The sequence below is a fragment of the Falco peregrinus genome, chromosome 7 (genome assembly GCF_023634155.1).
Source record: "Falco peregrinus isolate bFalPer1 chromosome 7, bFalPer1.pri, whole genome shotgun sequence".
Lineage (NCBI taxonomy): Eukaryota > Metazoa > Chordata > Aves > Falconiformes > Falconidae > Falco > Falco peregrinus.
This window is the reverse complement of record NC_073727.1, coordinates 6,795,597-6,822,690: the sequence shown is the minus strand read 5'-3', so window position 1 is coordinate 6,822,690 and position 27,094 is coordinate 6,795,597. Positions and strand designations below refer to the sequence as shown.

Below are 27,094 nucleotides of genomic sequence, written 5' to 3'. Positions count from 1 at the left end.
CTTGATATTATGGTTCTATTTGTTTAGATTTTCTGTGTCTGTAAGATGAAGAGTAATGTTTACTCATTGAAAGGTGCCCCATCTGGATTTCACAGTACTGTCCTCTTGGAAACGGGTGCTAACTGTTTTTAACAACCAGCTAATTCTGACTCAAACTTTTTCATTACTCCATTAGGCAGTATACATGGGAACTGAGTGAACTGTGATCCAGCATGTAAACTTACCCGTAAAAAAAAGCTAGATTTTTTTTTTATCAAAGTTAAATTTGTCTGTATTTTTAAAGTACAGTAGGAAATACTAATTGTTGTTTTCAACTATAAATCTACTGAACCATCAATAGAAATTGACAGAAAATAGAGATGGCTAATAGAAGACCTTCTTAACAGAAGTTAGTTTAATAGAAAATAATATGCATTTCTTTTTAGAAAACGTTTCCCTTAATACAAAATATGCTATTGGAATTATATATATATATTGCATATATAGTGAAAACCAGATAATTATCTATTTGCTACGGCTACTGAGAATATGTAGAATGGGCAGAAACATTTTTTGGTTCTTTGCAAAGAATTATTAAATACAGCAAGATCTAGAAGCTTGAAAGTCTTGAATTTTCTGACAGTCTGCATGACACAGCTTCACAGTTACTCCCTTCATCAGCAAACTCTAAGGAGACCTGTACCATTTTAAGTAGAAGTTCAGGCTCAAGATGCTGTTAAAGTAGAATTTGTAAATGGCTCTCCCAGATGATTATGTTACTATTTCGAGGTATGCACTTCTAGATGCTGTGAGATACATCACACATCTATGCTCATTGGCGCTTTACATTGGTACAATTTTAATACAACCAGTTTATTAAAAATTGTTTCAAACGATGCAGTAAAGCTTTATAGTAGCACTAATGCTTTCTAGGGGTTTTAGCTAATTAGTGTGTAATGTTTATGACAGGAGTGTGCAAAGCAAGAAGTGATTCCTGTGGATGATTAAACAACAAAGCAGTGCTGCAGTTTTCATAAATGCTGAAATAATTTATTTGAAAGCCTAGTATTTTGTCCTCCAGAGCATTATCCCTCTTACGTACCTACAAAAAATAATTTCACAAAGTATAATGTTAAAAATAGCTCTCTTCCCCACCCCCAACCTCCCCATGCTGTTTTCAAGTTGAATTGCTGCCTTCTCATAGACTGGACAGACGTCACTCTGACATCAGTGACTGCAGTGTAAATGATTGTACACCCAGCTGCTTAATGCAGTGAATTAGAGACCTCAAATCCCACTTATAAAACTGTATGTTCTGAAAACTACTAAGGCATTACGACAGCAGTCATTTACTGATGCTATGATCTCTGATCTCAGTTGATCTAAGCAAATGACTTTTGACTTCATTAGAATTGTTCTGATATATGTTGATGCAAGCAAGGGAAAACTAGTTCTTCAGCATTGCTATCATTTGAGTCCTGTTGCTAGATTATGACTTCACATCACAAAGGCAAATATGGAGTTAGCAACTTTTGCATCATTCTTCTTCTCTCAAAGACTAAGGATTTAAAGAGTCCTGGCTTTAAAATCTCAGCTAGTGAGCTGTTTTGCCTAATTTGGCTTTGCAGCATATTGGTAAAGGGAGTATGTAGAAGCTTGCCCTGAAGGTGCTGCTTGGTGGATCTTGTGCTCTGAATGGAGGGGCCAAAATATAGATTCATGAGCAGTGCATTGACAAATAGACAGGGAAGCTATTTTCATATTATGGTTGCATTTTTAAGATTATTAAAATGTATGGTGTTCTTGGATGCACATATATGCCACAGAACTCAGTGTGTTCCATGTAAATGAATGAATAATACTTGAGCAGACATAATTAGTGAATCTGATATTATAGAGATTTTAACTGTGCCACTCCTGGGGCATTTGAAAAAAAATATACATGTGGAGGAAGAGACAAGGCCATATTCTGTTCATTTACCCTGGTGCAAACTGACGTCCAGTGCAACCAAGTTTTCCACAACATCAGCTTAGTATTATTCTCATTGCTTTTTGGAAAGCAACTGTAACTTGACAATCTCTTTAACGGTTATGTTATATTCTTGGAGTCAGCTGACAATCTAGACAAGAAGTTTTTATTTGATACTGGGTAGAGAATTTCTGCCATAAAAAGTGTGACAGGAGGATATGTTTGACATAATGGTATCTCTCACTATTATGGTGCAATACCATAATTGTTAGGATTGTGATTCCAAAGAAGTACAATACAAAACCTGGTAGCTTTAGTGTCGACAGATAACTCCATTTAGTATCTGTGAGCACCCACCTCTGTTCAGCTCTGCACCTGATCTGTGTGCCCCTGTCTTGTGCCACTTTCCCGTCCTTTCCCAGCTGTTCCCACTTTTCCAGCCTTCCCTAGGGAAAGAAAGAAGTAGGTTAGAAATACTTTGGATTCCTCCCCTTTAGGATGGAGGATCATTACTGCTGGGGATCACTGGTCAGTTGGGATCATTACTGCTGAGCATGTCAGTCTCTACCATAGGGTGTAGAGGGTTTCAGGGGAAAATCTTTGGCTTCCCCAGGACATTTATTTGTCTGGGGAGCTGATGGTTAGTGAAAAGAGAAGAGAAACCCATGCCCACAACTCCATGAAAGCATTCTGGATCAGAAAAAATTAATGGTATTTGATGATGTCATGTTACTTCTGTTGTTGTCATTATAGTCACTCTTTTGGTACCAGAATTGTGACTTTTTCAGGTACTTTAGTTACAAGTGACCCACTTCTGCTTCGTGCTCTACCTAGTCTTAGGGAATAGTTGATTGTATATAACATTCTTATTTAAGTGTTTGCACTGAATGGCCCTGGCTTTGGCCAATTCACTTTCTTCTCATCCTTCCTCTAACTACTGCACTGGAAATAGAATTAAAGTGGCTGTTACTGGGCTTGACATTCCTGAACTTTCTGATGGTTGTTAAAGATTTTCATGCTTTCAGAACACAATATTTTAAGCTATTTTGTTTGTAAAATTGATATTCTATATCCTTATCCCAAAATGCAATGAAATCAAATTCTGGATTTTTTTAAAGACAGTAAATCCCAATTTCAAGACAGTTTAAATGTATGTTGCTATTAAATTTATTAACTTGGGGATTTTGGGGGAGACATAACTCTAGAACTGGGTCACAGTTTTTCTATTATAAAGCATGGTTATTAAAACTGAAGGTTTGCATTTTAATAGCTTTTATCTAAAAAATTGTAAAAAATAAAAGGACAATATCTTATGTGAGTGTAAATCATCACCTAGTATTTATCTATTAAAGGTATGGTGAATTATACTAGTTGAAGACCTCAGCACCAAATGGTTATAATGCACAACTATGAATAATACCTTATGATTAATTTCTGAATAGCTGAAGAGAGAAAGCTGCGTTTACCTTGCATAGCTTACATTTCTCCTTTTCATATCTGCAGAAATAACAGTCGATTCTTTTTTCACCACAGTTGTTATGCCATTTTCATCTGTTTTAACATCATCATCAATACTGGCATTAGCTAACTGATCAAGCTATATATTTGTATGCATCTTTGTGCAAATGAAGTAAGGTCCTGAATTCAGAGATGAGTTATCAGACTTAAAACCTTCCACCCACCGATAAACCAATGATGAACAGAGGGTGGCTGACAAACTGCAGAACAGTCCCTAGGTTCCTCTACCTTCTTCCATTCAGTGTTCTCATTCTTAAGATTTCAGAGCAGAGGCTTATTCAACCACAGTAACAGAGGTCTTGACCCTGAAGATATTGAGCCAGGAAGGCTGTGAAACATAGTAGTTCTAGAAATAAAATCCAGTCGACTGCAGCCATCAGAACTTTCCCAGCATCATGATGGTATAAATGGAAAATGAACTATGAGTACAGATCATTTACTGTTTTTTTCCAGGGATGTTATGAGAAAAGGTCACTTCAAGAAAACCTGATTTCATTTCTTGATGAGGTATGTGCCTAAGTGAAAATAATAGAAGCATAAATATAATGCACTTAAAACTCTGTAAAGTATTCCACTTAGTACCATATGACTTTCTGTTTTAAAATATGATCACTGAAAAGACCTCTAGAGTGCATGGATTAAAAATTGTTCAGCTGACAGGTCCCAAAAACAGCAGTCAGCCTAGAATCATCATTGAATGATGTTGGCAATACTGGCAGTGAACAAGTCACTTCTCTTGAAGAATGGAAATGAAATGTCTTTTAAGTGTAGTATTAGAAAAACATCAACAGACCCAGTGGATGAGCCAGACAAGCTGAAACAGAAACTACTGGAAATGAGGGAGTGACGACAGAGCCCTTGAATGAGGGGATGGAACAAGGATGTAATGAAAACGTTTATCTAGTGCAACTGCCTCATTTGTCAAGTACGGCAGTGCCAAAATAAATTCTTATAGCCCTTGCTCTAAAGCTGGAACTAGGCAGCATGTTTTGCTTATAGTCTCTGGCAAACTGTTCTCTTCTATCAGCCACTTCTCAGTATATCAAATTAATTACTAATTTGTGAATTGCTCTCTTGAGGACTTCCATACTAGCAGTTTCTGACTAGTCTCAAGCTCCATGCTAGGAGGCTGTTTGGGTCAAGAACTTTCATTTTGGATCTTAAGGATAGAGCACCATGCTCTGCTGTTCACACACACAGCCGGTTCACTCCACAGGCTGAGGCCCCTGAACAAGAACTGGCCTGGAAGGCGCTGCTGGCTAACTTGAATGATCTCTGTCTCTGTTGGGCTCTAAACTTCTCAGTGGACATTCTCTGGAGCATGCTATGCAGGAAGCCAAACTGTTCTTATAGAAGTCTCTCCAGGCCTATATAACCACTGATCTTTGGTGTAATTAGTGTAATTTAAGTAACTTCACTGGAATTATTAAAGGCAAGTTTAGTGCAATTTGTTTTAAGATGAGAATGATGCAGTTACATACATGAAAACAGTTCTATTGCTGCCTATTTCAGGAAACCTGAATTCTTCTACACTGGATCTTTCCCTGACTGGCAGCATCTATTAAACTGGTGCAACAAATGCATTTTTTTCTACTTTTTCTGTTATATTATCAAATATGACTGCGTCTGTAAATGTAAAATGAAAGAAGAGGATAAATCTGGAGTTTGTTTTACTGATTCTTGCTTTTTGCTGGCATATACAAAATGCACATCATGTGTTGAAACCTGATTGTTTTCAGACACTTTTTTAGACTGCCAATCACTAATTAGAAGTATTTATCTTCTATAGAGAGGAGAATCTTACAAGATAAATTCTGTATTGGGGAACCTTTTCCTCCTGTTGGAGTGTTCATTGCTTCTCTACTTATGTCTTTCTGCTTTCACTCAAAGTTCCTTGCACTTTGGATGCTGTAAGGAAAATCTGATTGTGTAAACCATATGGGGTTTTTTGTACGTTTATTAGACATAAGTTGATGTACGCAGCCTTTGTATAAATCTTGTAAAAAAAACAACTTCATATGAACATGCATTCTTATTTACTCTTCAAACCAAAAGTGTTTTTAATGCTTCTTAGGTTGTAATTTCTGTTAGTTTTTCTCTACTTTTTAGTGAAATAGTAACTTAATGATAATCATGTCTCTAAGCCAGGGGATGCTACAAGACAATGGCTAGGATGCTTCACTTTAAAAGAAAAGTCAAGCTCAATCTTACTTGGCTGGGTTTAAAATGTTTACTTAACTGCAAGCAGGCCTTGCCCTCGATGAATTAGAGGATAGAGTTGTTCCTATCTGGAGTAAAACCAGTCAGATCAGAAGGCATATATTATTCCAACATCTGTTTCCCTTTCACTGCTAATTCTTTAGGGGAGTAATAGCCCTCAACCCTATTGTGGAGTGAAGCATTTTTCCTGAGAACATGTTAAGCCTTAAGGTAGCTTTACATAGCAGTGCATAGGTGCGTGTTCCTTGTTTCATTTGCGTAGGGACTAACTGTTGCCAAATTCTTGTTTGACTGTCTGATTTTCCAGTCACAAATATTGTGACAAGAGAGAGACGCTGAAGCCCGTGCTCATACTTCGTTTGGTGGTTCAGCATCATTAGCTACATGGAGAGAATAGTGAGGGAGAAACTGATGTCCAGAATTGCCTAATAAGACTGGAACCAAAGACTGGTAGGAAGTAGAGAGCACTAAAGCCCTGTAGAGTGTAAGTATATAACTAACTCTGACGCCAACGTAATTAAGAAACTAACTACATTTTTTAAAGTTTAGTGGCTTAGTTGTGGAAAGTTAAATGTTTCTCACTTTTCCTGGGCGTGGAAGGTTCAACCTTATTTATCTGTGCATATGAAGAGCTAAAATAAATTGACTCCAGTGGCTATATCAGTTTTTCAAAGGGGCAAAGGGTCCCTGGCATCTATCATCAGTGTGAAAGGCTCTGGCTTTTTCTCTTCCGTTACTCTATCGTGTGGAAAGGGCTCTGACCTCAGCTGCAGGAAAAACTTGAAAGTCTGTGTCAAGTGCCAGCACCCAGTAAACACCAAGTGCATTTTTACCTGCAGGTAGACATGGGGTAAGAGGAAAAAGATAAGACTTCACAGAATGTGGAGGAGGTGACCTATAGGTGCTTTAGAAGGAAGCTTCAGGAAAGTAGACTTTGACAGTTGGCCTTGAGGCAGAGGTTAAAGGAAAACATTTGCTCTTTGAGACATTTAAAGAAACACATCTGGATGGAAACTGTATCTCACTGCTGGACATATGAACATAATTGTTCTAATATTTTGCTTAATTCCTTTGTTAGAATTAGTAAATTGTGCCCCGAGAGGAGAATATCCCCTGCCAGCCCAAATGACAACAGCTGTTTTCACTCTGTTCTAGGTTCTCGCAGCATTTGAATTTGACCTTCAGTATAGGAAAACAGAATAGCAGCCTTGGGCTAACATGCCTAAAATATTTAAGTATGATGAAGATGTTTCCCTTGAATTGCCAAGCTAATCTTTAGCGTTTCCCACTCATTCTTCCTTAACTGTTATCAGATACCTGGCTTTCTTCTGTCTTCCAAGATTATCCTCACAGGTTAACTGGGTTTTTTCTCCCAAATAGGTGAGAAATACTTTGTGTTCAGCTGGGATAAGTCCCCTCTCAAGGCATGTACTGACTGACTTGGAAAGATTCAGCTACCAGCACAGCATATATGAGGGACAGACCTTGTCATGGAAAGAGGGCACTTGATCTGTAAATAAGGACTAGTCATGCTTTCTCAGATCACTGCCCTGTAGTGTGGTTTGTTTTGTTTAATTGTTTCAAAATAATATTAGAGGTTCTGGGCTGTATATCTAGGCAAGTATATGAAATAAAGTTTTTGGTATCAATGTTTTAAGTCCTTTCATCAGGGCTTGTTTTATTGCCTAAAATTCAACTAGAGCACAGAAAGAAAGCAAAGGGACATCTCTTTAGACGTCTTTTTAAGCAGTTAAGTGCAAAGATTCTCCTTGGTGCTTGGTTTTGATCCTCCTTTTGCCTCTGTACCATGTCACTACATGTGATAGCCTGCAAAACCTTTCCAAGATGCAGCTTTGTTACTTTGGCTACATCATCAAGAGCCAGCACTACAAAGCAGTGGCTTAATCACCAATGTAAAATGAACTGGGTTTACACCAGCTACTCGTTGTTATCTGACACTATTGTAAGGACCAAAAAACCCCATAGTTAACAAAGTCTTCCATAAAAATTACCAAGCAATCCATAAGGCCTCTGCAGGACTGATATTTTCCATGTGTTTATCGTAGAAAACAACACAAGGAATCCTTGCATATGTAATACCACTTGCCCACAGGCCATTAGGAAGGAAAGAAGCTTTCTCCCACAATAGAGTGTTGACATCACTCTGGCAGGATTTTGGACCCTGTACACTAACAGCAAAATCAATATGGTGTATGACAACAGAAATAAAAGCAGAAGCACCAGCAGCTGCCTTCAGTTCGCTGTGGGTTTCATATTGTGCTTTTTGCTTCCTAACTCACTTCGTGGATATAAACTGTTTCTTTAGCAACACAGGTCCCTGTTTTAGCTGTTTTTCAAGTACTTCCACTGGAACTAGTTTTTTAGAGGTTACAGGTAGGTACAGCTTACTTTAAGAACTGCAATAACAGCCTTGTTTAAGTCTGTGTCAAATGCTTCTGTGTCATATTAATCTACAAAAGAAAGCTGCTTCAGTCAGTGTTATTTTATAGATGTTCTGAATTATTTTAAAGTAATAGATGATTGTGCCATTGCAGACATAACAAATGGGGCAATTCCATTTCAAACCTCTGGTTTAGGAAGGCACATTACACTTTTGGGGAAAAAATCAAACGGCTATTAATGTTTCAACAAAAACCAAAATTCTGGCCGTGTGGTAGTGAGTTTGAGTCTCTAATCTTACACTTTGCAAGAGAAATTATTTTACATTAAGACCTGTATAATTGGAGGTATACATGAAAGATGGCTTAATATGGGCAGATGTATATCTTTGTAAATATTTGATCTACCTGTTGGGAGAATTAAAATTATTTAACACAAATGACTTATTTTTACAAACACTCATTTCAGTAGGGCTTGTGCTATTATAGCTGAAATTTCATCTGCCTTTAACTTTCTTTTCTTTTGAACTAAACTGTATCCAAGTACAAATTTGATCTGCTTTACTGTGAATGTTTTAGCTGAAGTTTCCTCTGCTCAGAGTGTTTTATTCAGGGTGTAATTACAGTTCAACTAACAGTATATATGTATTGCATCCTCTCATTTGCAACATCTGTGCATCTGAGGCAAGTCCCTGATAACAGAGGCTGGCTGTGACACCTCTACAACTTCATGTATGAGCTAGTCCTGGAGTTAGAAGTCTCAGTGCTGTTAGCTGGGGCTGGACCTAGCAGCTGCTAGTGCAGTGTGTATGGGATTTTTATGAAGATGGTTTAAAATATTTACTTAAATGACAGACATTTATATATTTACAGAGGCAATCCTTCTTTAGCTACCCTTTTTATTTTCATCAGGATACTGCTCAGATCAATGGGTGTGATTTCCTACTTCAGCCGAAATGTGTCATGGCCATAACTGAAAAGACAGTCATCATCTGGGACTATAAATCAAAAGGGAGTCAGGTATTTTGTTGGATCAGGCAATGCTAAAGCAGAAGCCTGAAAAAGATTAATCTTTGTTTTCCATATACATTCACATTCCTTTGATCTAACAGAATGAAGGCATTAACTTTTGTCTTTGCAAGAACTCAGTAAAACAGTGGAATTTAGACTAAAGAAGGAATAACCTTTCCACACCAAATGGGTTTATTAGTGTGTTTTAAAAACTTGGAAGAAAGAGGAAAATTTTGTACTATGTTGCAAACAAACCCCCAAAGAATTGATTTTCTAAGTATATCAAATGCATATGTGTGCACGTGTATATCTAATCGTGTGTGCATGTGGATATGTATAATTTGGAAGCGATTAAGAATTAAGGGACAGGTTTACTGGGGAATTTAACATAGACCCCTTTGAGGTAACTTCTTGACTTAAAATATTTCTGCATATCCTGTACTTTGTTCTGGTCTTTTCGAGAGCCAAAACATCTTGACGTTGCCAGTGTATGTTCAAACTGTTAAAGTTTTCTTGAATGCCTTATTACAAAATACAATTTATGTAAGGATTTCTGACCCATACCTGAACTTTTTCCTCCTGTTCCTGGGGCTCTTCTCAGCAACCGAATTGACTGAGAAGATGAGAAGAAGCAAAGTAAATATTTTTAGGATAAGATCAAGTCTTAGGATTTTGTTGTTGTTGTTGTTGATATTAAAATTCCACTCCCCAAGTTCAGGCTGATCAATGGAATAATTTCTGTCAATTCAATTGGACTTCTGGGAAGGAAGGCTCAAAATTTTATTCTCCACTCATTATTCCCCAGGTTTCCTCCAGTCAGTGAGAGCTGAAAGTATCCTGTGACTAAATAGGAGCAGTTCTCTTTTAAGACCACAGAAATAATACAGAGACAGTTCTATATCTGGTGTTATGTCTCTTTAACGTTTCTGTGCTACATGGAAAACATTGAAGCAGTTAATTCCTATGGCATGTGAACAGTTGCCAGTTTAGGTTGGCAAGGATGCTTTAATCAAATAACAGATGGAGTCAGGCAGTAGAACCAATAAGCAGCACAATGGAAATGACCCCAAATCTCATTCACAGGCCTTCTCAGTCTAGCAAAATACCACAATGGCTTGCAGCTGTATTCATTCCCCCTATCTCAATTCCTGAAAATTGAAACACCTGTCCCTATAAGTACAGTTGGTACTCCCAGGCTGTATTAATAATTAGGACCATGATATAATTTCCCTCTGTGTGTTACTGCTGCATTTTGAGGTTTGAATAAGGCTTTAATTTGTCTATTTCCTATTTTCTTCTAGACAGCATCCTATTTTTCAACAGGAAACCGCATACAGTCTTAGGAAATATACCATCCCACTTAGCACAGTGAAATCCTTCCTAAAATTTGTAATTCACATTTCCTCACTGAAATGGAAAAGGCTACCTATGAAATAAAGCCTCACTGAAACCCTTACAGTTTGCATGAACTTCATTTGATGATGTTCTTCCATGTATTTCTAATACCAGGAAAAGGCTGTCACAGGGGGAGCTTGAAAAAACAAAGAATTTATTGCAGATATAAGTTCATAAGCATGATATGTTCAGGCAACTTAAGGGCTTGTGTGCTATATCTAATAATCTACCATATTTCACAGAATAATTGCTTTATCATCAAGCCAATGGGAAATGGTCTGCTCTGTGTTTGCACAGTGACTACATCAGATCACCTGGCTGAGGATGGGAGATGGTAAGGGTTTGTTCACCTGCTTACTGTGACCAGTGATCACCTTGGCTTGAAACAATGTGAAGGCAAAAAAGAATCACAACCGCAGGTCTTGGACTCCAAAACTCTTAACATGTAAGTTGCTTATGGTAAAATGTCATCAGTCAAGCAATTATCTTTTTAATTTGAGTTTTCTCTGGACTAAATGGAGGACTAGCTTTTGTGTATAAATTAACCCCCCTTTTTCCAAACTGGAGTCAAGTATGATTTGCTTGTTGTTTTGTGAAGGAAATGCCATCATTCCCAGTAGGAGATCTTACAAGAGATCTTACAACAGAGAGGCTGCAGAGTGAAATTCCAGGGAAGATTTCACAATTGCTGTTAATACAGTTTGACATAGAAACGGCTTTATTTTTCCCAATTAGATGGAAGCACATTTGCAACTGCAGAAGTGCATGATTCAACCCTTTTTACCTATGCTTGCTTCTGAGCTGGAAGAGTAGTTCTGTATCTGCCCTGGATATTAAATGTTAGCGTTGGTTGTGTATTATCTCACTGACAAAACCCCCATCAACCTATGGGCATATTACAGTAGATGCTAATATATCATAATAACATCTCAATTTACACCCCTAGTCTTAAACACAAGCTACATGATGACTGTGTTATGAAAGTTAAGTATATTTCTGACCTAAATTGTTTTGGATCCTGCTCCTCAGACAGCATTCATTTATTTGTTTTGGGTGACAAAGCAACTAGAGGAAAACTTGTAAGTATATAACATCTGAAAAAAACAGACCTTCTGCTTTATAACTCTGCCATAAGATCAGTGCCTTGCAAGATGCCATCCTGTTGTATCGAAGCTGTCTTTTCAATAAGCATTGCTAATACCAACAAAAATACAATTAAATACTTGAACATTTTTGTTAGCTTTTGATGTAGATAGGACTGTCCATGTATGTTCAATTACTCACAACCCTTAAAAATAAGATATGTTGGCAGTGTCATCTGCTCCAGCTTCTCAGCAGGCAAATTTTACTTGGAAAATCAATTGCTTCTTTAAATGTATATCAGGTATCCATTTATTTTAAACTTATGTCCACACAAAAATATATTCAACTAGGTTTCATTTACAGTTTCAGTTTCACGAGCTTAAACCAAAAAAACCAAATTATTCTGAGGTCTGCAAAATGGATTTACTGTGCAGTAGGAAAGAGCCTATGGGCCATCAGTACTATAGCTGATTCCAAGCCTTACTAGACTGTGATTTTGGAAGAGTTTATAGCCCAATTAAAAAATACAATAAATTTGATGTAAAAGGAACTATAAATAAAATAGAGCTAGAACTTTTCATTCAAATATCTCAAAGCATTGTAAACATTAGATCAACTTCACAGTTCCTCTGTAAGATACTTCCAGAGATTAATAGATTTTTAAAGCTAGTAGCAACAATTATGATAATCTGTTTTGTCTCTTGTATAGCACAGGCCATAAATATTCACATACTAATTCTTGCATCAATCCAATAACTTTAGGTTTTATGAGTATACATGTGTGTTGTGGGGGAAAGTGAAATATGAAATAATTACAGCTTGTCCAAGGTCACATACTATGTCAGAAGAAAAGCTGAGAAATCCTGTTTAATTTTGTTGGAAGTTTAGGAAAAATAGAATCAATTTAAGGAGAAAGAAAACAAAGACTGCAGAGCCAAAAGTATATTCAAAAGAGTATATGCTACCACCATACACTGTTTGTAATTCAGAACGTTATCTGCAAATATCTTGTTAGGTCTTTTTCATTTAACACTGACTAGAATTGTGTCTCTAATTGCAATAAATACATTTCTCTAAGCGATCTCATGCACTAGCTAAATGAAATTATATTTAGACAACTGAAAAATTACACAGCTGTTAAAATGAAATTAATAGCCCTAAAATAGCTATGGACCAAATCACTTCAAAATGCCCATTCCATAAATAATTATGGTTGAAATATGTGATTTATTCATGCTAATAAAATAAATTTCCCCAATTAACTTTGCAGCAAGCAATTGTTACTGTGCTTGATGAGGGATGCAATGTATCTTGTCTCCTACGTGACTGTTAATTTTCTTTGTTGAATGAAAATTGTTGATGAGCAAGCAGTTACAATCTTTTATTGTAAAGTATCTAAAAAAAGAGGGAGGTGCGCATGGGATCACAGGGTGCTTCTGCTGCAAGGCCATGATATGAGCAGGACTTCACACTGCTGGAACCTTATTCACACTGATGTCAGAAGAGTACCAAAACCATTAAAGAGCCATTAGACAGTTGTAGAGAAGTATTAAATTTAAGAATTAAAGGAAAAAAGACGAAAAATCCTGAGGAAATCTGTCAGTCACATTTGAATCAATTAGTTGCTGTTTTATACCATCAAGAGAATGAAGTCTCCTCTATTAGAGCTCTGGAAAGAAAGCTTTGCTCCCTCTAAGTAACAGGGAGCAAACAGCCTTTTATTTACACCTGCCTAAAAAGAACAAGCTCTTTCAACATTCCCCAAAGTTTCTGGAATCCTTTGTCAAATTTACTGTCATCCCCAGTTATCATTTTCAACATTAATGGCTACTTTTTAGCCTGGAATAAATGAACTACCTACTTGTTTGGATTTCAAAGAAAAAAATTTAGGTGTATACTTATTTAATTCTGTAGAGTTTATTTACACTGACATGGCTTCCTGGGAGAGACAGGTGTTAGCCATGCTATTGCCAAATCACAAAATTAAGAAAATATTCACTTATTAGTAGCAATGTATGAAACATGGAGGGACAAGCAGAAGTTGCTCGAAGGATGGGTTTAGAAGGGTCACCAAGTCAGTTTCACTCTGTGAAATTCCTGTGCTTTAGCAATGAATACAATAGAAAAATTCAGTTGAATTTCAGAAACTTTCAGTCTCTTCATGTTGTTATACAATACAAAATAGTTAAAATAGAGACTATGCTTTCTACAATGTATTATATGTAAGCAGCAGAAAAGTAACTGCATTTTCTTTATGCAAAAAAAAATTATAAGCTGCAATAGACCTCCATGTCCAACATCAGCAAAGGCATTTGGTTTGATACTTTTCCTCAGTGATTAACTGCTTTAAGCACACAGACATGTGTTAAGGCTTATTTTTGGCAACAGCTACAATTTTAGGATTGTCTTTGGAGTATGACTGAAAGGATTCAGGTGTTCAAATCAGAGATTTATTACTTTAATGGAAAGTGCACCCTGTTCCTTTTTTATTGATGCTAGTGTCACTGTAAGTCTATGTAACTATACATCACTTATAAATCAATTTGCTTATAACAAGAGATTGTAGCCATTATGCAAAGAGCTATTCTATATACTACAAAAAAGTAAAGTGGGATGACTGTAGACTGTATTTCCCCTGTGTTTCTTACCCGATTAACTGTTTTATTAACGTTTACAGACCTGTAAAGGAGTTTTTTGTCCCTAGAAGAGTCAATGCCTTCACATACTGTGGGAAAGCAAAAGCTATTGTCACCAGGGGTAAGTACCAGGGGTTCTTCCAAGAGAGTGTTCTGTTGTGAATTTTCTCCCCCCCCTTAAATAAGACCAAACAAAGCTGAGTTAGTATCTTAAGCATATAGGTAATGAATTCTGCCCTAAATGAGAGGAATCAGAGGTTTTGCTTTTAATTGCTGGGAACCTTACTCTTAAAAGGTGTATTTCTTGACAGGAACCTATCAAGGGCTTAGACTGGGTTTGATTCAAGTAGTATCATGTTTATATAATAAAACAGTTCAAACAGTATGTTAAACTACTCTAAGGCACCTTTCCAAGTCACAGTGGTGACTGTCTTGGCGAGGTGGTACACTACTCCTTGCAGTATCAGCAAGGCTTCTATCCCTTCCTATTACTCTTTGGCCATCCTTTTCCACCTTAAGCAATCTCATTGGCCCATCTTAATACCTTCTGTTGCTCTTCTCTCTGATCACATTTCCTCAAAGCTTTACTGTTCATTCTTTCTCCCAAAGCAGACTGCAGAAATAGCACTCTGACATCCATTTTTTCCCCTGTTATCCAATAATTTTATGAGCCTTTCTATTGCAGTGGTCATATTTCATGCTGCAGAAATGTGGCTGGAATATTGCAGCAGTCTTGTTTGTATATTCTGACAGGGTGGTGCCCTGGAAGTGACATTGATGCTGCCAGTCTCCAAGTCTTCAGTATGAGAGTCTCACTTAAAACTTTATTAAAAATTGCAATAGCAAACATAGCAATTTTTATGTCTATTTAACAAGAAAAAAAATGGCCAAGGATCTGCTGTCCAGTCTTGATAATATACAAGCCAGTAAAATAAATCGGGGCAGCGGGGAGACCTAGATGTGGGAAATAGTGCAATTCAAGCTGACTTGTAGCAGTTGACCAAAGGGAAAACTGCGACAGATATCAATATAAATATCAGACAGTTTATTGATTTTCTAGACACAAGATTTAACTTTCTATAGCCCTATTGCTTTCCCTTTATCAGCGAAAATTCTGAATTTCAGCCTTGGAGGAGATCTTATTTACATTGATTACCTTGTCACAAAAAGTAGTCCGGATAGATTTACTGATGACAAAGCAGGAAGGCCCCATAAAACAGTGTGGTTAGTATTTCCTACAGGTAGAACTGGAGGATTTTACTGTAGTAATAAAACTAGAGTGAAGTGTCTGAATAGGACAGAAGGTCAATTACACATGAACTATAAAAGTTTCTCTTACACACCGAAAATTCTTCTTACAGAAATAATAGAGGAAGAGAAAAAAATGGATAAACTTCCTAAGAAATAATAGCTACGGTAGGGCAGACCAAAGCTCTGCTTAACCCACCGTCCCCTCATTGACACTGACCAGCAATAAATACTTATGGCAGAGTATAGAAGTAGGGCAATTATGCAGCAATACTTGCCCCAGGTACCTGTGTTCATTGAAATATCTGTTCTGCGGGTAACAAAGCATTAACTGCCCTGAATTTAACACTGCTAAAACCTCATGTTCCACTGGAATCTGATCTATAGTTGATGAGCCATGTTTGAGAAAGATCAGCTGAATATGGAAAAGAGGTGGGGGAAACCTACCACATAGTCACTAAATCTATCAGAGAGTCTAAAAAGTGTATTTTCTATAGCTTAGCATAGTGTCAATTAACAAGATATATCAGTGCTCTCCATAAAAATATCAGGAGAACAAAATTAGAGCAGTGATGTTCTGGAAGAGTCTTCTGAATAGTGGCAGTTGCAGAAAGAAATACCCTCCTCAGTTTAAAACAGAGCTTGAAATTTTTGAAAATGTTAGATTGCATATTTGTCTGTGATGGCTGGAGGCTAGACTTGAAATGCAGGACCTCCTATCCCATCTAAACAACTGCATAATCAGAATATGTTAGGAGATTAACTTTCTCAATACTGCATTTTAGTTTCTCTTGACTTTCACTGCACAAAAGTACAGAAAGTATGGGCAACATGACAAAAATTGAATAATATTGTATTCAAGGATGCTGTAATTATGATTTTGAAAAAGTGTAAGAACTGTACTTACTTCTAACAATCTTCCAATGTATTCCTGGATCATAAAATTTACATGCCCTTGAGCTGGAATCCCGTCTCACTTGCTCACCCACCAGCCTTCATCTTGATGTTAACAAGCATCCTCCTGCCTCTCATCCTCATTCTCAGTCCTGCCGATTCCCTTGAATACAAAAGGAAATTATTCCTGACCTGGATTACTAACAGTCACGGGAGTAAGCAGGGATGCAAGGCCAAAGAAAGTCAGGGTGGGATCATCTCTTTCAATTTCACTGTGAAGTTTAGATCGGCCAGGGGCTACTATGATGCTGCACCCAGAATTAAGAGAACTGCTGCAGCACTTGAGAGCTCCATCTATTAAAGTCTTCAAACTTTGAACTCTGTCATTCAGTACTCTATTAATAAAACACAGTGCTCACAATGGCACAGCAGTCAGACTAGAACACACTGTATTTGCCTCGATCTTGAAACCCATCTGTCTCTTGTCTGCCTGAGAACCGTGTGTTGATGATCCAGTTAGTGAAAGAATTAAACTGTTTAAAATGAAGATAGGCTGGTCTTCTTGATTAGGAAGCCTGCCATTTTACCTGTAATATACCCTGAAAATCAAAGGCCAGAACAGGGGAAAAAAAAAATCAGGAATCATAATACATAGATTTCTTGGTGACATGCAAATATTTGCAAAAGCTATGTTTATATGTCATATTCAGTAATTAAAAGAAATATTCAGCCTTTGATAACAGGATAACTTCTAAAGTATTCAGTGGGGATAAACATGCTATCCACTTTACTAAGACCTAACCTATTGTTATTTAGCTGGGTATTTACAGCACAAATGGTATGCTAAATACTACACTGGGAAGTGGACAAATTAAAAGAAGTCATGTTTTAACACCTTTAGTCTTCCATCATTTATTTAGTTGTACCACCATATATCTAGTCGTATTTGAACATGCTCATCAGTTTTCCAGTACTGTGATGCAACCTAATTTTGCCTTCCAGATATTTGATAATTGTATTAATGGATTAAAAAAATAAAAAACCTGGTACAAAGTTCATTTTTCATGCTAAAAGCTAGACTTCAACCACTAAAATGATAAGAGCTTCATAGTGGCCTAAGATATGGAGCCCACAGTAGTTTAGAATAACTTTTCTGTTTAGCATTTTACATTATTATGTTGAGTTGTAAAGCAATAGGGTTTTCTTATTCTGTATCCATTTCAATTCCAACTATGTCTTAATCAGCAACTTGGGGAACAGCTACAATTAAGATCAAGTTATGTATGTGTATAAAAGCTGGAGATTATCAGTTTTAAATGATATATCTACTTCTAACCCCATTAGTTCTTCAAATCCAGATATTGTTCTCCTGTGAGCAATAAAGTAGAAGAAAAACTATTACTGATTTCTAAATCCAGCAGTAGCAGCTTAAGACTGATAAAAGCCCTCTGTGCTTGCTCAGTATCCTTTATGTATTCCTGGCATGAGCAAACATGGCAACATGTTATATCTTTCTTTTACTGGCACTATACATTGCTATTGAAATTTTCAGGCATTCCCAGGAATCCTAGTTATAGAAATCGCATCCCAGGACTCCACTAATATTAGCCCTCAGAAGCACAGCAGAATCTTTTCTATGATGCAGTCTAAATTTAAGAAGAACACATGAAGGCAGACAAGGCAGCACAAAGTAAAAAAAGAGACATTGGTCAATATGATGAACAGATGAACTTGTGTTAGTTTGCCAGATGTCTAACTGTTCTGAAGCAGTTTTGCAGACATTTTAATCCAAGATTATTTAAAAGGCAGGCTTAAAGGAATGATAAACTGTTTTAGAGAATAAGGGCACCTCAGCACTCTCAAAACTAACCAGCTGCAACAAGACTTTCACCATCCAATATGAGGTTGACTTCAATAAGCAGCTCCCACACCTTGCCCTGGCACAGCCACCAATCCCCCACAAGGTTTCACAGGTTCATCTACTGTCTGTGCTGTTTCTTCATCTTCAGACCAGTCCACCCTGCTTCTTGCCTCTGCTGCATCCAAAGTCTCCCTTCTCCAGTCAACCTCTCCTCATCCAGGCTCCCTGCTTCTCCTGGGGGCCCTCTCCTACCTCTGGAGTGCTCTCTCTGTTTCTTCTAGATGTCTCTTCATCCAGTCCATCTCTCCCCTACCCCTTAGGGCTATTTAACTACTTAGCAGGACCCAGCCACAGCTGCACCTTATCCACATCAGCCCACCCACCGCCCCTGAAGCCAGCCCACCGCTGTATATTATCAATGTTAATTAACCTGCCCTCATTCCTCTATAATTCCTCTACATAAGCGATCCTTCTGTGTGAGAGGAGCAATATAGAAACCAGGGGTTATGGGTTTTTGTTTCTAGTTTATCAAAGAATGCTAAGCTAAGCCTAGCATTTTTCCATTCAAAAATGCTGTTGTGCTCAAGGAGGTTTCAATGCCACTGAAATGCAGGCATCTCAGCAGGTTTGTAATATCACACAAACTGCAAAACTGTGTAAGCAGGGGAGGCACTTTGACAAAGCATCACATGTTCAAAGACGGTATTGGAATCCATAACATCCTAGCTAGAATAAAGCTGTGGTCATAGAATCTGACTCTTAAAAAGAACCCTAAACATGCTTTCAGAATTATTTGTCTTGGTAGAGAGAACATGGAATTGAGCCCATTATTATTCAAACCATTGATTTCACAGACTCTTAAAAATTTTCTCTCAAATTTCTAGACAGATAATTCATCTTATTCAAGCTTGTCTTGCATGTGCTTAGTACCCCTGCCTTCTGTGTCAGGATTCTGAATCCCAGAGGCATATTTGGAGCACAGAGAGAATAAATGTTCCAGCCAATGTTCCAGTGAAGCAGTAAATGTTAGAGCCAATCTGGTGTTAGTCCAGAAAGAGCAAGCATGTCTTCTATAACCAAATCCACCATTATCTCCACATCAGTAAAAGGATTGAAACTAATTCACTATTTCTCATGGGAAGCAAACAGTATTTTTAATATAGGGAAAGGTTTTCTTTCCTAATGACTTTTGTTCCTCCTGTTAATATCTTAAGTAAATAACATGAATTAGTGATTCTATTCTTAAAAGAAACTCTCTGTGCCACAATTGAAGGGCACTATCCTCCTCTTCATTTGTCTGCCATCACCTCAGGAATATAAAGAACAGGGCAATTAGAAAGAGTAAGAAAGAACCTGTTCCTCAAAAGTGCAGCAAGTAGGTCGGATGAGTTGGGCAGATACTGCCAACAACTTCTACCTAGTTCACCATTGTTTTAAGACATGACATTTTCCATTTGGTGCTGCTAAGGGGCATGTTGTTGAAGCAGTGTCTATTCCCTCTGACATTATAACTGATCTCACCAGTCTTACTGGAGTCTTCTGTCTGCCATTTTTTGTGTCCTTCTGTCAACCTCATGGAAGGTCTGCAAGCTGAGTTTTACTCCCATGGTCTTATTTTTCAGTAACATATACTGGCCTGATGACAAGGTTTCTGCTAACCTGCCAGGCACGTCTGTGATGGCCTAAGGCAACATCTGAGGAAGTGAGCACGGGCCCGCTGTGTTCTGCTCCCCAATTCAAAGAGGCTTTGCAAACCACTTGTGCAATTACAGCCCTTGTAAGATACCTCCTGCCACGGTTACAGCACAGACAGCTCATCTCTAGGGCAGTTTTGCCTGAAAGTCACTGAATAACTGAAGTTACTGCCAGTCAGCTACTTATCCATGGCTCCCCTTTTCTGTGCAGAAGTTATCCCTCCACTCTGCCAGTATAACTGTTTGCATGGTTGCATTCTCAATCACACTTGTGAAATGAGTAAGACATAAACCAAAATTACTTTCTGTTGTAGCTGTTTTAAGAGCAGATCCTTCCTCCAGCGAGCCTCTCTCATTTAGAGAGAAGCTACATAAACAGTGGAACCAATTTAACTGAGAGGGCAATAACGTTTAATGGAGGAAAAGGGAGATGGGGTGCTCCTAGATGAATCACCTATTGCTGTATTAAGAAGGAAAGGACTAGATTTCTGGAGACAGAGAGAGAGAGGGAAGGAGGGACTGACCAATGACCATCAGCTGAACAACCTTAGGGAAGATCCCTGGAGAGCAGACAGTTTTCTTTGCTAACAAAACTGAACTGAGCATTGTAGCCTTGAGGTTGAGTGAATGTCCTCCTGAGGCATGTACTTCCCAGTCGCTGTTTTTTTGGCTTTATGCACTTCACTTTAAGCTGAGAGAAAACTAAAATTCAAACTGAAGTCTAGGTGTAATGGGCTGTTTCGTATATTGTGTGCCAAAATAGTGTTCAGCTAACTGCATACTATTCATACAATTGCACTGTTTGCCAGGAATTGAAAGCTAACATATAAGTCAATTAATGTCAAATTTAAACTGGGCTCATGTTCTCTTAAACTCCTGTGAAAAATATGAAATATTTCAGTGCATTAGGTACAGCTGTGTTTACATCAGTATGTAAACCCAGTTTGCTAATACATTCTTAACATCTTTCTGTTTTGAAATATTTATGGAAACTATTACAAAAATTGTCCCCAAAAAATCACCTGTAATGCAGTCAAGGATTATTTCCTAAATTGTAGGTACACTTAATGTTTGAAAATACAAATAAATATGAAAGGCCTAATTCTAATTTACTTCAAGACACAAAATCACTCAACAGCACTTACTGTTTCTTAACTGCCCTCAACTTTCCTGCCTGTTCCCCTTCCTGTTCTGCATGCCCACCCTCTTCCACAGAGACAGTCATCCCTTCATTTCCTGGCTAAGTGGACCCAAAAATTGTTTTGACATTTTTCTAGATTAGGTCTTTGAAACAAAAAAAACCCCGAGCCCCAGCTCTATTTCTAATAAAGTGATCTGCTCCTATGGGACTAGCACAGGTAGTCACATCCAGTGTCCTTGACATTGCCCAAGCAAAATAAAAAGACTTCAAAAGGCGAATCAGTTATGTACTTTTAATACAAGTTAGGGGATAAGCGATGAAAACATAAGCTGGAATCCAGCCCTTGGAATAAAAAATTCACATCCTTATGTGGGAGTTGCCTATATGCAGAAAGCAGAGACTTATCAACACTAAGCTTTCCATTAGGAAGCTTATTTGTAATACCAGTGACTATTCAGTCGTTCTGACTACTGTTTTTTTTCCTTTTGCTTTCAGGTCATGACAAACTCCTTCATTTGTGACATCCTGCTATAAATAGTAGGCCTACAGAGGAGCTATCAGGACACCAATATAGTGTTGTGGACATTGTGACAAATAGAAAAGATCAACATGTTACGAGTCTCTCCTCTGCAAAAGTAAAACACTTTTCTAACTACATGGAAATCAGTGCTTTAAATGCAAGTAGGAATCCGGTTTTGAGTGAATACCTCTGATAGTGTCTAGTCCTAATCTTATTGCTTCTCAGTTTGTTTATTTTAATAAAAAGGTGGAGTTTATCTTAAAATTTCCAAATTATTTTACATTGAGAAGCAAGAATAGAATGGAACTATTTGACATACTTTCTCTCTAAATGTGACAAAAGAATACTTACAATGGTAGATATTAACATTCCAGTAATTTCCATATTACTTTGGCAACTGCCAGAATTATAACATTACCTGTACCTGAATGCTTCATTCAGTAGCGATCACCTGCAAAAACTTCCTACAGCTTCATTTATCCTTCTCTCTGCCTGTCTGCCTACTAAATCCATAGGTGGAATTTTTCTTAAACTAGTGACTTTATATATCATGTTCAAATATTGACCTATTTCTGAATAATGTCTTTTACAAAGCTTACTGATCCAAAACTTTGTCCATGAACAGGATACTATCAAAATCAATACTAAAACTTCTTCAACCAAATACTGCAAGATTCTGCTGGAAATGGATGGGTTTCTTTTAAGTTATTGGTGGAATCATGGCATAAGTGGTTTATCTCATTTGTAAAAATGACACTGTTCAGGAGGGAATAAAAACTAAAAATATGTGCAAAAGTAAATGAGAAGGCCCTGAAGGAGTATTATGAATGGCTGTGGAGCTCTTTCAAGAGTGTTCTTATGCAATATTTTCAATATTCAGCAGTATCCAATATTTTCATTAAAATTTACAATGATGGAATAGAGAGCATACATACTAAATTAGCTAGTTGCCCCAAACTGGTTAAGGCTGCAGGCCCTGCGCAGAAATATTAGAGCTCAGAATGGTCATTAAAATTGAAGGTATGTTCTGTGAAAAATACCTCCTATAAAGCAATAAGGACTTAATATAGTTAGTGTACTAAGATACCCATTTTTCTCAAAGGTTTCCACCTTTTTGTTGTGTTATGTAGGAAAGAGTATTGAGCTATTTATTCTGTCCATGCTGCTCCTCTGCCATAACTGTTTACCACTGCTCATTGAGGTGCCAGGAAAATGACACGTTTTCATGTCATTAACCCTATTCTTAAAATAACCCACACCCTTCTAAAAGTACTACTAGCTGAAAATAAGTCATCAGAAATCTCCCATCTTCACATAATCCTGGAGCCATAACCATTCCCCCTTCCTCACTTCTATAAATCTATACATGTGTGTTCTATAGACAGCTCTGTACGTTGCTACAGGCATACCATTATTGCTGAATTAAGGAGGGGTTTGACAGATAGCCTGAAAGCTATACATGTAGGAAAAATGGAATAAAACATAAGACATGTCTTAAGGGGAATGAGTGTACACAAATATATTTATAGAAAAGCAACTAAGTATGAAGTCCCTAGGGCAGTTAATGACCAGAAGATCTCTTTAGGTCCCTTCTGGATCTTTCTGTGATTCAATACAATGACTCAGAGGGAAGCAAAATCTGCTTTACAAGTCTCCAAGTATGTGGACACCTGATCTTAACTAGAAGTAGCCAATGACATCAGTAAGATCACTCATGCCTGAAAATGAATACGTTTTAATTAAAAGCTATATGTCTTTAAACAGCAATGTGAGTTATATAACAGAAATTACACTTAAAAAAAAAAAAAAGATAGATAAATTCCTAGACTTTCAAAAGTCAGGTAAGTCTTGCAGTATTAGCTGAAAACTGTGTCAAAAAAAAAAAAAAGGGGATCCCTCACAGAGAAATCTAAAGGACTTTACAAATAAAGTGACGATCACTCTGTGCCTCAGAGAATCTACAATCTGTAGCTGATATGTGATATACACAATAGCAGAGGAAGCTCAGCTGTAAGAGGATTGCTTCCAACACAGTTAAAGCACATTTGTGTTTGTATATACAAGAACCAGGTATTATACAAAAGTGTGCAACTTCCCAGGGAAATTTTAATGTTATGTCAAACACATAATTTGTTTCCACCTAAAAAACAAAGACCAATTTGCTTTCCAATCTGCCTAGCATAAGAAAAACCAAAATAGTTTTCTCTGTTTTCATCTTTTAGTGACTGTGATATAGGAGGTTGCTAAAGCAAAACAAGGAGAGCCTATCTATCTTCACTGAAAAGAAGTTAGAGATAGCAATGATCTCATGGAAGCGTTGCAACCAAGGGAAACAAAATGTCTTTATATTCAACAGATTTTGCATTAGCTATTTGACGGAATAGCAGAACCAGGGAAAAGCTTAGCAAAATTAAATTAATACTTTTTCTGGTCATTCCTAAAATTATATTTGACGTAAAACATGTCAGATATTCATATTAAAATAAAAACTTTGTTATCATGCCATTTGTCAGCTAAAAATACAGAACAAGGTGAAAAGTGGAGACTACTCTTTTTTTAAAATAAGATTTGTAATTGTTATATTACCACATTTGAAGGCTCCGACTGACTTTATACTTTATACCCATATTTCTTGAACATTTCTTTAAACTTTTCTTAACATACTGTAAAGACATTTTAATGCTATATACGTTGTAAAGCTTCAAAACAGCATCGTAAAGATAAACCTAGGTCTAATGCACTAGGGAAATGTTGTCCTCTGATGACAGAAACTGAAAGAATGTTGTAGTATTTCTCCTGTCACTGTTGGGTTAAACACTATGTTTCTTAATTCTCACCAGGCATAGATGGTCCTTATTTTCTGATGTAAGTGGCTGTAGTGAGAAAGTTATAGTTTCACATGGTGGACCATCGTAACTTCTGTCAGAGAACCAGAGGAAGTTAAAGAAAGATGGGAAATTTTTATACATCATAGAAGAAGAACACAAAAAACTTTATGTGTCACAGTAGATAAACTTCTCACTACTTTTAGCTGTTCTTTAAAGGGCTTAAGAAGCAGGTGGTAGACAGATGATTTACTGAACTTTCACTACATTTGCTCTGTACTCACGAGACCTGGCCTTGGCATGAGCCATTGCTGTATTTTGTGGAATAATATGCATGTCAGAATTAAGGAACTATTTTGTATCTGTCCTTCTCTACCTCCAACACTTCTCTTCTAAGCAGACACGTGCTGATGATGTTCAGTTCTGTGGGCTCGTGGGCATCCCACATCTTTTCTGCTGCAAGCAGAGACTTTAATTGCTACAGAGATAGATTATGTCTGTCTGTTAAAATAAATTCTTAAAATGTTTTAAGATTAGGGTGATATGTTAACTGTCTTTGCCTTTGTTACTGGCGCAAGGATCAGACAATGGGAAGGGCTTGACAGTGGGAATAGGGGATATTCCTGTGAAATATATTTAGGAACTTTTTAGAGAAAAAAACTTCCCAAACCGTTTTCTTGTTTAAGTTAGATTGCATATATTGCACTTCTGGCTTTCGCTCCCTAGAATTGTAACATGTAATTTCCTATGATCTGTTACATATTACTTTATGAAGAACAAGAGTTAGTGTTGGACAGATGGCTTTTAAGATATTATGTGAGCTACATTTGTGAGGACTAATACCCATGGAGGTAGAAAGCTAGAAAGTATATTCTTCCTGACTGTGTTTAAGAAAATCAAGTTGTCAATCTTTTGATACATTTTGTACATAATATTAACTTTCTGTATTAACAAAATGTAAAAATGTTTTAAAACAAGCATTCAAATAAAGAATTTTACTACCTTGCTTTGTGCTCATTTGACTCCAAAGGACTTTTAAGACTGAAAAGACATACACAGTTGTACTCACAAGAATATCACCACAGCCTATATACAATTTATTTATGCTGCAGAATTCAAAAGTAAAGGATCACATTGCCTTTTGGTTTCAGATCTGTGCTGCAGCAAAGGTTTGCAGCCTGAAGAAGTAACAGCTGAGTTAGGGCATTCCAAAACTCTGGTGAATGGTTTTAAAGGTACCACAAATGTTACACATCTTTTACAAAAGTACTAGGGGATTCAGTTGATGGTATTAACCTTAATCCCATGATATAAAGCATTAATGTATGCTTTAGTTTATACAGAAATCTAAAAATGAACGAAACCTACACCATGGTTTCACAGCACTAGTGCAAAAAATTAGAAATCACAGGGGATTTGTATTACAGTGGAAGATGATATACAAGATTATTAGCTCTAACAGTTTTAGCATCCAGAGCATGGAAAACAAAGAGTAGAGCCCAGGCGAAGGGGAGGGAGGTCAGAGTGTTAAGGAAGTATCAAAAGAAACATCTCGTGTGACACAATGGCCAAGGTCCAAAACAGATGTCTGTATGAAGAGAACAGCATGGTCACGCAGACCCGAAATCAAAAACTAAACCTCCATAAAGGAAAAGGTTTCTCTTTGTTTCTGAAGTGCAAGTGTTCCTCAGAACGAGTAAATTACTTGTAACTGCATGCTAGATTAAAGGCAATATTGCAGTTACGCAAGAAATGTAGGAAAGTATACATACATAAAAACTGTTTTGTATTGTGCCCATTTTTAAGACCTTCTCTTTAACCGTATGTCAAAAATTGTAAATAGAAATAAGTGAAAGATTTTTAAGAAAGGGTCAGTTTTAGGCACTGAAGGAGATTGTCCCAGTGCCGTGACTCAAATGAAGCAGTGCGTTGTTGCCTCCTTTTTTTAAGGCCTTCTAGCATATGTTCTATCTGCACTGTGTGCAAACAAGTGGTTTGACCATTGCCAATACTTCAGGTGTCTTCTGTGGCTGCATTTTTGCTTCTGAAATCTTCTTTTAATTTCATTTCCATGAGTTAGTCTTCTTCTTATGAAATAGAACTATGCAACTGTTTAAGCTTTTTGATCTGTGATGACTCGCAACAGTAAAAAAAAAAAGAAAGAAGGAAAGAAAAAAATATCTGATTGTCTGGAAGTCCAGTTCTGGAATACGCCAAGGATCAAGCAGACCTACAGAATACTTGTTTTATTCAGGTTATTTTTGAGATGCATGTGCTTTATTTTTGAGGACTGTTCTGCTTGCGTTTCATGTGTTGCTGGATGGTCTGACTGGATTTCGGTTGACCTCTTCTGACGCTGCCCAAGTCTGTTCACGTGACTTCACCTTGTGAGTTAGGCGTTTCCAAAATTACAGAATACTCAGCAGGTCACTTGTGTCTACAGAGAAGTCCCATGTGTGTGTGGTAGGGGGAGGATGGAGGGAGGGACAGAGAGAGCGAGGAGAAAGGTGGAGCAGAGCTGTGAAAGGGCTGGGTCTGATGGGTTTGGGCAGGCCTTGGTAAATGCAGATCTCCAGCATAAAGAGGCTTACCATCTCAGACAATCTACTTTAAAAACCCACTTTTCTAAGTAGAAGAATCTCTATGTGCACTGAACCCATGCTCAGTCCCACTGAAAGTTACACAAGCTGAAAGCCCCTGA

General features: G+C 37.3%; 1 protein-coding gene across 1 annotated transcript in view; it reads left to right on the top strand.

The window, feature by feature from the left end:
- The window catches only part of WDR64 (WD repeat domain 64), a 77,019-nt gene that overhangs the window by 12,410 nt on the left and 37,515 nt on the right, over nt 1-27,094 (top strand). Inside the window, 6 exon segments of the mRNA XM_055810471.1 lie at nt 8,998-9,105; nt 10,734-10,936; nt 11,438-11,548; nt 11,550-11,570; nt 14,252-14,331; nt 21,544-21,683. Of these exon segments, the coding sequence (XP_055666446.1) occupies nt 8,998-9,105; nt 10,734-10,936; nt 11,438-11,548; nt 11,550-11,570; nt 14,252-14,331; nt 21,544-21,683 (663 nt within the window).